The sequence below is a fragment of the Elephantulus edwardii genome, unplaced genomic scaffold (genome assembly GCF_000299155.1).
Source record: "Elephantulus edwardii isolate Elephantulus edwardi_28Jun2011 unplaced genomic scaffold, EleEdw1.0 scaffold00093, whole genome shotgun sequence".
Classification (NCBI taxonomy): domain Eukaryota; kingdom Metazoa; phylum Chordata; class Mammalia; order Macroscelidea; family Macroscelididae; genus Elephantulus; species Elephantulus edwardii.
In genome coordinates, this window is record NW_006399843.1 from 11,084,181 (window position 1) to 11,094,345 (window position 10,165).

Here is a 10,165-nt window from a genome sequence, read left to right on the forward strand (position 1 = left end):
ACGGGTCCTTGGAGAGGGACATCATGCATGGGAGGGTTGAGGGACAACGCAGGAGGGGAAGACCCTCTATGAGATGGATTGATTCGGTGACTGGGGTAATAGGGATGGGTGTGTCAGAGGCAGTAAGGTTGGCGCAGGATAGAGCAGGGTTTAGGACTATTGTGCATACGGTCGCTATGAGTCGGAAACGACTCCACGGCACATAACAACAACAACAACAAGATGTGAGTGTGTGTGTGTGTGTGTGTGTAGCAATAAAGAAAGAGCAGAGGAAACACTAAAGTTGAGCTCAGCCCTCAGTAGGAGAGAAAGGTACCTCCTCTGTGTGCTCACAGCCCAGTGCCTGGGCTCCAGGCTTGGCAAGTGGAACAGAAGCTTGAATGCTGGCTCACTCACATTCTGATTGGACGCCTTGTGCAGTGAACCACCTGAGTAACCACTCACAGAGGTCCAGGGCGAGGAACCCTATGTGGTGGCAGGTTTAACTGGAGAGAGAGCAGGCTGAAACTCCCATTCAGAGCCTGCCACCGAGAGGTCTCAGCTGGGGGCAGAAGAACTCAGAAGTCAAGGTTCTTGCTACACTCCTACAAGGAGCTCAGGGAGACCAAACACTTTCAGGACCCAAACAGACGGTCTCTCTAATTGTAAAGGTCTGGTAATTTTGGAGGGCAGAGGCGATATAGCATGATAGTTAAGAGATATGAGTTCAAATCCTGGCTCTGTCCTTTGGTCAAGTGATTAAAGCCTCAGTTTCCTCAAACACAAAACAGGTGACATAGAATCCACTCGACACTGAGCTCTAGGGGAATTCACGAATAAACGTAGGATAGTGCATTTGCCTGATTGGGAGTGCTCCCCTCATTGTTGCCATTCTGGCAGGCGGGAGGCGGAGCCTGGACAGGGCACCTCCTCACTTGGGTGCGGGGGTGTTCGCAGTGGGCAGTGCCAGGTCCTGTGCCCCTCACCCTCTGCCCTGGCTGTCCCTGCTCACCCTCAAGCACAATGATGGCGAAGTCCTGGGCCGTCTGGGCCTTGCGGGTGGCGAAGCACTGGTAGGCCCCGGAATGGCTCTTCTGGGCCGACGTGATGAGCAGGGTCTCGTTGCTGAGGCCGCGGATGGAGATGGCCTCGTCGGGCAGCACCAGCTCCGTGTTGCGGTACCAGCGGATAGTGAACTCCGGGGAGCCGGTCAGGGCACAGGAGAGGATGACCGTGCTGCCGATGCCGGTCTTCAGCTTCTTTGGTGTCAGGGTCACGTGAAGGGGGTCTGGGCCAGGTCCGCCAGAGGAGAGGGGATGGGAAATGGGAAAAGAGGAAAAAAGAAAAAGAGCTTATTGTGGAGCTCTTGTGCCCTCGTAGAGAGAAACAGCACTGGAATTCCGAAGGCACGTGGTTCGAATCCACCAACTGCTCCGTGGGAGAAGGATGGGCAATCAATCGTCTCCCGTGCAATTAAACAACCTCTGAAAAACCGCTGGAGAGTCAGCTAAGGGTCACTTCTTACTCGATGGTACACAACAACAACAAGAAAGAAGGGTGGTCATTAAAGGGCTTGGGTGTCAGGAGCTCTGGGGTTAAGCCAGTTGCTGTCCTCAGACCCCTCCTGTGGAGCACGAAAAAGCCCCTCACTGCCTTGCCGTTGAAACAGGTTCCTAGGTGACCCTCCAGTCAGTTTTTGGAGGCTGTTAAGGAGGAGATAGCCCATCTTTTTTTCAGAGAGCCGCTAGTAGATTCCAACCACGAGAGGCAACTCCCTTTGGATTATGCCACCAGGGCTCCCTGTGCAAAACAGGAAGTAAATTACCCCCTAAGCCTCAATTTACCCATCTGTTAAGTGACAGGGTCAGATCTTTCTGCACCTCTGTTCTGATGGCTGTGTTTCTTCCATGCTGCCCCTCTGCTCAGGGTGGGGTTTTGGGGCTCCAATCTGCCCATTGACTTACCATCTACCCTGTCACACCCCATGAAGTCAGAGAGGCATCCTTAACCTAGCCACCCCTATTGTACACTCCTGTGATCCAACTCCTCGTGTTGGTTGGAATTCCTTCATGTGGTTCCTTTAACTCCCTCCTCTTCGTTCCTGCAGTCTGTTGCATGCTGCAGCCCTGGTCCCCTGTCTGCATTTCGAAGCAGCCCCCTCCTGCCTCCCTATCTACCTCCATGTTATAGTTGTTCACTTTCCTGCTCAGAGATGCCACGGTTCACAGCACGTCAGCATGGCTGCCTCACTTCCTCATCCAAGTCCTCTCAGCTCTCAGACGCTTGGCCCCCCCTGCTTTCCATCTGTTACCACTACAGGTATACACTGAGGAAGCCACAACCTGCATGACAGGGCTGTTTCTTGCCTCAGAGCTTCTGTCCAGAGAACACTCTGCCTTTACTGCTTAATTCTTACTCATCTGTGGGAGACCCTAGTTGGTTGCAAACACTTACTGTCTTGGCTACCAATCAAAAATGTTGAGATGTGAATTCACCCAGAAGTGTCTTGGAAGAAAGGCCTGGTGATCTACTTTTGAAAAGCCAATCTTTGAAAACCCTATGGAGCATAGTTCTATGCTGACATGCGTGGGGTTATCATGAGTCAGAACTAACTTGCTGGCAACTAGACAGGACTCATCTAAGTTCAGGTGTCATCTCCACCAGGAAGGCCCCCCACCTGCCCTGATCACCACTGCCCCCCATCCCTCTCCTATACTGCCTTCAGACCCTATGCACTAAGCACACTGCATCTTAATTGCTTCTTTTGTCTGTCTCTCCCTCCAGACTGGAAGATACTCATGTTCATGTGAATACTGTGACCTGAGGGAGCTCTGGTGGTCTAGTGGCAAGAAGCTGTACTGCAATCCCAAAGGCATGTAGTTCAAAGCCACCAGCAGCTCTGAGAGAGAAGGATAAGTACTCTCCTCCTGTGCGATTTACTGCCTCTGAAAGCCCCCTGGATGGCCAGCTATGAGTTGGTTCTGACTCAACAGCGCACAATAACAACTGCGACCTGAGCTGTGTCTGCTGATTGGCTGGCTGGCTGGCTGATCAGCAGCCCTGACCTGGCCTCTTCCCCCTAAGACCCTTGGGGTATGTGGTTCTGTATATGGGACTCTGGTCTGCAGAAGTCTGGGGCTTCCAAGAAGGCAGCCAGCAGGAAAAGGAGAGACTTCATGCCTGTCCAGGTCAGGGCACAGCCAAAGCAGAAATACCTGTTCATGCTCAGCTCCTTTCTCTCTCCTCAGAGCCTCAGAGCCCACTGCCCAGCAAATGTCAGTGCACAATGAGCAGGTGGTGTTCTGCTTGTCTGGTCACCAGCTAGGGCTTCCAGGGCCTAGCTTCTAGCGTTTTACTCACCGCCCTGCAGGGGCTTGCTTATGTGTGTATGTGGGGGAGGGGTTGATGAGCAGGCAGGGGTGTGGATAGAAAGGATTGCTCTCTTCTCTGTGAACCTGGCTGAGAGGGCCTATTAGGGAGGATGGAAGACAGGATCCAAGTTCCAAACCCACAGTAGGCAAGATAGGAATCTGGGGTCAGCAGAGAATCAGGTGCACCTCTGCAGACATGGGCTGTGTGAGCATCTAGACATTTAGAGGCAGTTATTTATTAGACATTTGCATGTGTCCGTGAATATGAACATGCTACAGTGGATACAGTGGAATGCAAAAGTGCAACAATGCCAGACTAGAGACTAAGGTGCGCCTGATCCAGGCCATGGTCTGCTCAATCGCTTGCTATGCATTTGAGAGCCAGACAATGAATAAAGATGTTAGAAGAAGAGTTGGTGCCTTTGAGCTGTGGTGCTGAAGAAGAGTATTGAACATTCCATAGACTGTCAAGAGAACAGATAGGTCTGTCCTGGAGAGGGTGAAACTAGTTTACCTACTGGGATCAAGGATTTTGAAACTCCATTTCACATACATTGGGCATGCGACCAAGAGGGATCAGCCCTTGGAGAAGGACATCATGCTTGGAAGGAGGGAGGGTCAGAGTAGGAGAGGAAGACCCTTGATGAGACGGATTGACACAGTGACTGTGGGAATGGGGCCAGGTCTGCCAGAGATGGTGCTGTTGGCTCAGGCTAGGGCAGGGTTCAGAGCCATTGGTCATAAAGTTGCTGTGTCGTAGTCAACCCAATGGCACAAAACAACAACAGTGGAAAAATGTGTGCCTTCTGTATGTGTAATGTGTACAGGAGCCATGTGTGTGTGCTATGTGTATGGCAAAGTAAACATGTATGTGTGTCTGTGTGTGTAAAGGACCTGGATTGCCTGTATGTTGTTGGGGCAAGAGCCATGAACACCAAATCTATCCAGAATCAGCTGTGCTAAATTCCTTAGACTCTGTTGTTGTTGCTGTATACCACTGAGTCAGAACCAACTCATAGCTGACCCTCCAGCAGGTTTTCAGAGTAAACTGCATAGGAGGAAATTGTCCATCTTTCTCGTGTGGAGCAGCTGGTGGATTCGAACTGCCTACCTTAGGCTATTGGGGGATGCTTACTTCTTGATCTGTTGTTACTTGAGATTGTGTGTGTGTGTGTGTGTGTGTGTGTGTGTGTGTGTGTGCATACAGTGGCTAAGGAAAGAAGGAAGCATCAGCCCTATTCCATCTATCTGTTCCTTTCCCTGTCCAGGGCTTGTTTGTGTGCCTGGATGTCCCCAGCCTCCCGAAGCAAGGCTTCCCGCTTTTCAACCTAAGCCTGTGCAGCATGTACTCCCAGGATACTTCTTCGGGCTCTTTTTGCTCTTCCATCTTTATAGTGAATTTGTGTAGGGAGGGCCTAAACTCAGAATGGCAGATAAATGCACTTCAACCATTCAGACCCCCTACACAGAGGGGACAATACTAGGTGGTCATCATATAGGCTGCAGGAGTCAAGATGCCAGGGTCAGGTAGTTGGGGGGTGGGCTGTGCTGTGTGCTCTCTGGTAACCTGCGGGTCTAAGGCCTGTAACTCGGTGCCATGAGCTCAGGTGGAGAGATGAGGGAGAGGTAGGCTTCCTGATCAACCCTGAGCACAGAATTACTCTTTCTGCGGGATGAAGGTGGGAGCACCTCTGAAATTCCTCCTTCCCACTGTGCGGGTGAATGACATCATGACCTAGGGATTCGGACTACAGCTGCCCGACATGGTGTTGGACCCCCGAAGAGTCTCCACAACCTGGCCATTGCTGTTGGCACCTTCCCGTAGCGTGAAGAGCAAGGGTCTCAAAGTCTGACCTGGATGCTAGAGCTGAAAGGAGCTCCCATCTTACTCATGGGGAGCCCAAGGCCAGGTCACACAGCAAGGGGCAGGGTTCAGGGGGCAAGGGCGACCCTGGGTCCCAGGACCCTCATCCAGGGCTCCTTCCCTGATGTTAGCCTCTCTGCCTCTGCTTCTCTGCATGCCTGTGGAGGCCTGAGGGTGGGGCTGCTGGGTTCCTAGGACACTGCAATGGAGGAGGAACAGGACGAGACCCGGGATGATGTATGACTGGCAGGACCTGGTGCACCTGATTTGGTTGTTTATACTTAATGTTTAGTCTGATTGATCGGTGGCCCCCTCACATATTATTAACTATTCTGAATGTCACCCTAGGAGGAGTTACATTATGTCTTTTTCTAGTGACATGAACATCAGCACTGCTTCCCTCAGTCCAGACATTGCTGCCTCCCAACAGACCAAGGAGCCCAGCCCTCATCATCCTGCTGGATTCACGATCTCTGGGGAGGTAGAATCAAGATTCTATTTTACAGCTGCGGATGTTGACATGGCAATTTTGGTTATGTGATCTGTCCAAAGTCAGTTATTATCTCAAAATATCAGAATCAAAAGAGAAATATTCTGATTTCAATTCCAGATGTTTCTTTTTCTAGGACATCAAACTACCTTCCACCAATTGAGATTAATCCCTGCGGAGCAGTCAGAGGTCTCTGGCGCTGCTCACCAGGCCAGTCTCCCCAGCAGGGCATGAGGACCTCACCATCTGGGGAAAGAACTATCTCTACCCAACTTACCGATGACAGTGAGGATGCCTGTGGCCTCTGCTGAACCGAAGGTGTTGGTGACCTCACAAATGTAGGTGCCGCTGTCCTCGGTCCGTAGGTCACTGATGGTCAGCCCTGTGATGCGCTTGGTCCAGCGGCTGTCAGCTGGGAGGGGTCGGCCATCCTTGAGCCAGCGGATGGCAGGGTTGGGGTAGCCAGAGGCAGTGCAGGGTAGCTCCACAGTGTGGCCGGCCCACACTTCCTGGGAGTGGAAGCCGTCCAGGATGGTGGGGATGGACTCGGCAGGATCTGGAAGGCAGAGAGGGTCAGCAGCCCTGGGTGGGGAAGTTGTTGGTAGAAAGGGAAGAAACTACCAAGAACAGGAGTCTGCTGCCCACAGCATGAGGGGGGCAGTGCCCTGAGCCTCCAGGTGGACTAGTCAGGGGGGACTCACTATTTCCTGGTGTTCCAGACTCTGGCCTGAATCTCCTCCTCAGGCTAGACTGAGGAACAGGACCGGGAATAGGGGCTGGGGGGATTGAGAGGCTATGGCTGAGTCTAAGGCTGGAATGACAGACAGACAGATGGAAGGGAAAGAAAAAGAGGAAGGGAAAGGGCAGAAAAGGACAGAGCATGTAGGAGGGCATCTTTTACACCGACAGTCCCTAACTCAGAGGCACGGACCTCCACACCATGGGAAGGAATCATAACATTTCAAGTTTAGTTTTACAAAGATTCATTTTGGGCCCCAAATCCACCTAGGGTGTCCTCAGGTTTAGGGACACAACCTGCCAATCCTGTCTCCTCCCACCTGCAGTATGGATGTTCCCCTGGGAACCCAGAAGAATCAGAGATAAAGCCCAATACCTCCTAGCAAAGCAGCAGTTAAACTCTTGCCTGCTAAGTGAAAAGTTAGTGACCAGAACCCCACCAATACCCTCACTTACAAATAGATCCAGTAATCTGCTCTCATAAAGATTATACTAGGAAAACTTGGAAAGAATTTTTCTCTTTCATGTGCTGTTGCTGTGATTTTGAATCAACCTGTGGGCACAAAACAATAACTATCTACTGCAACAGCTGTCCTCCACTTTGCACCCTCAATTCCAGAGACCAGCAATTTAGTGGTACATGGGCCTGTTTTGAGGTTGGAAGGGTTGTGTGTGAATGCTCACCCCATTTCTCAGTGAGCATCCTGTCTACCCTCTCAGTCTAGTGGTTTTTCCACTCACTGGAGACCTGTCTGCTTTATTCTTGTTAGTTTCTGTAGAGTCAATTCTGACTCGTGGTGACTCCATGTGTGTAGAGGAGAACTGCTCTCTAGGATTTTCAAGGCTGTGACCTTTCAGAAGCAGATCACCAGGCCTGTCTTCCAAGATGCTTCTGGGTGGGTTCAAACCACCAACTTGGCTAGTAGTGGAGGGCTTACCCATTTCCATCATGCAAGGACTTCCCTTGATTAAACAATTTAAATCCATTACTATTGAGGAGACTTAGACTCATGATCGCCCCAGGTCTGTCTAAGTGGTGCTGTGCTCCATAGAGTTGTCAGTGACTGATTTTGTTTGGGTGTAGACAGCCAGGTGTTTCCTCTGAGGAGTCTCTAAAGGGACTCGTACCTCCAATTTTCATCTAGTAGCAAAGCACTTAACTATTCACACCATTCAGGGACTCCTATAGGCCTTCTTTTACCCATGAGGTAACACTCCACTCTTCTTATTTAGCGTCAGTCCTCTGACCTGGAACCTTTCTCCTCTCAAAAATTTCTCACTGTGGTGTCCGCACCACCTTGACTTTCTTACTGGAATACCTGCTAACCAGCTCCACTTGGCCAGTCTCTGGCAAATCTGCATAGCATCACCTCCCCTGGATACTTCCTCCAAACTACGCTGGATTTTCATAGTTTCCTAGTCCTTTACTTTTACTTTTAAATAATTATTTTAAAGAAATATTTAAGTGTTAATAAAAGTAGATAATATATACACACAGCAAAGCTTCAGGAGGTATAGAAGAGTACACAGAGGAAAGCTGAGTCTTTCTTCGGCCCTGCCCCCGAGTCTTCCTCTCTAGAAGCAACCCCTGTGATCAGCTTGTCTTATGACCCTTTCCAGCAGCAGTTAGCATCAGGTCATGGATCTGTCTTCCCTGGGGACTATGATGTCCTGGAACCCATACTGAATCCATTACTGGATCCTTGTACCTAGCACAGAACAGGGTCATGGGTTCATTTGGTTATGAATGGTTATTTGGTTCATATGGTTATGGTTCATTTATTGAACCATAAATGTCTGAGGGAGGAGTGAATGGAGTAGACCCAAGGTATGATTTTTTTCTTTGGCCAGAACATCAGACTGCAGAACTGCGTTATTAAGTGTGATCTAAAAAAAAAAAAAAAAAAAAAAAATTCACTCAAGTAAAAAGAAAAAAGAAAAAGTGTGATCTAATTGATTTTCAACTCGTAACAACTCCTTATGACAGAGTAGAACAGGGTTTTCTGGATGGTAATCTTTACCTGTAGGAAGTCATCCTAAGTAGATCTTAACTCTTCCACTGATAACACTTTGACATGCAGCCGCCACCTGTGTCCATCTCTGGGACTATACCTACCTCTTAAATCAGCACCTGTAAATCAACACCTTGGGGCATGCCCCTCCCTCTCTTTTGTAAACTGATAACTGATAACCTAGGGCTGGTTCCCTAGCAGCCCGGCCTCCTCTGCTGCCTATTTATAGCAGAATTCATCGAATAAATTTGGGCTTGATCAGAGATTTTTTTTGTCTAGCCCCCATCTCTCGTGTCCCTGTTCCTCTTTTACTCCACACAGGTTCCACTCTAGAACACGTATGAACCCGCAGGTCGGTTTCAGTTGGCGGTTTCATTTACAGAAGCAGATTGTTAATTCTTTCTTTTATGGAGCTACGGAGTAGGTTTGAACTGTCAACTTTTTGGTTAGTAACCAAGCACTTAATTAATCATTATACTGCTAGGGCTCATAGAATGTTAGTATTGGCTTAGGGACCTTGAGGAGTACAGGCAGACTAAGTCTTTGAGACTAGAGAGGGCCAGTGAGCTGCAGAACCAAGATTAGGATCTGTCTGCCCTCATTCCCTTAACTCCCTCTAGTAAATGAGGCCCAATACGGAAAACATAGTACAGACTTCTGCTTGACACTGTATAGTGAGTAAGAGCTGGTCTCTTTCTTAGGTCTTCCTTAATTAATGAGAATTCCCTTCTGGACCTGGTGGCACAATGGTTCAACTACTAGCCAAAGTCAGAGGTTCAAACCCACTAGCTGTTGCTTAGGAGAAAAATATGGCTGTCTGCTTCCACAAATATTTATAGCATAGTATAGTATTCTGTGAGGAGGAATGTGGCATCAGGATTGGAGAAGACTCATCAACAACCTGCATTATGCAGTTGACACAACTTTGGCTGCAAAAATGAGGAGGACCTGAGGCATGTGCTGCAGATTAGGGACTGCAGCCTTCAATATGAATTTAAGTCCAAGAGAAAAACAAAGATTCTCACCACTGGGCCAACTGGCAGCATCATGATAGACAGTGTAGAAATTGAGATTGTTAACAGTAAGCTTGGCTCCACAATCAACACTCTTGGTATCAGCAGCCAGGAAATGAAAAGACGTATTGCATTGGGAAAGTCTGCTGTCAGAGACCTCTCCAAAGTACTGATTTCAGTCTGGAGACTAAGGTACGCCTGATACAGGCCATGGTCTTTGCTACTCCTTACTATGCATCAGAGAGCTGGACAATGACTAAAGATGACAGAAGAATTGATGCCTTTGAGTTGTGTTGCTAGAGAAGAACATTGAATATACCATGAACTGCTAAAAGAACAAACAGGTTTGTCCTGGAGAGGGTGAAATCAGGTTGCTCCTTGGAAGTAAGGCTTTTGAAGCTCTGTCTCACATATTTTGGTCATGTTGCAAAGAGGGACCAGCCCTTGGAGAGGGACATCATGTGTGGAAGAATAGGGGGACAGAGCAAGAGAAGAAGACCTTGAATGGGATGGATTGACTCAGTGCCTGGGGTCATGGTGGTAGATGTGTCAGAGACAATGATATTGTCTCTAGATAGAGCAGAGTTCAGAGATGTTGTAATGTGGTTGGTATAAGTCAGAGTTGACTTGATGGCACATAACAGCAATGGTATGGTATGGTATGGTATGGTATGGTATGGTATGGTATGGTATGGTAT

The 10,165-nt window shown here is 49.0% G+C and overlaps 1 protein-coding gene across 1 annotated transcript in view; it reads right to left on the reverse strand.

The window, feature by feature from the left end:
• DSCAML1 (Down syndrome cell adhesion molecule like 1) overlaps positions 1-10,165 on the reverse strand; it is a 462,169-nt gene that overhangs the window by 120,430 nt on the left and 331,574 nt on the right. The window contains exons 5-6 of the mRNA XM_006890820.1: positions 5,982-6,260; positions 992-1,267 (exon numbers count right to left, since the gene is read on the reverse strand). Of these exons, the coding sequence (XP_006890882.1) occupies positions 992-1,267; positions 5,982-6,260 (555 nt within the window). The remainder of the gene's footprint in view (positions 1-991; positions 1,268-5,981; positions 6,261-10,165) is intronic.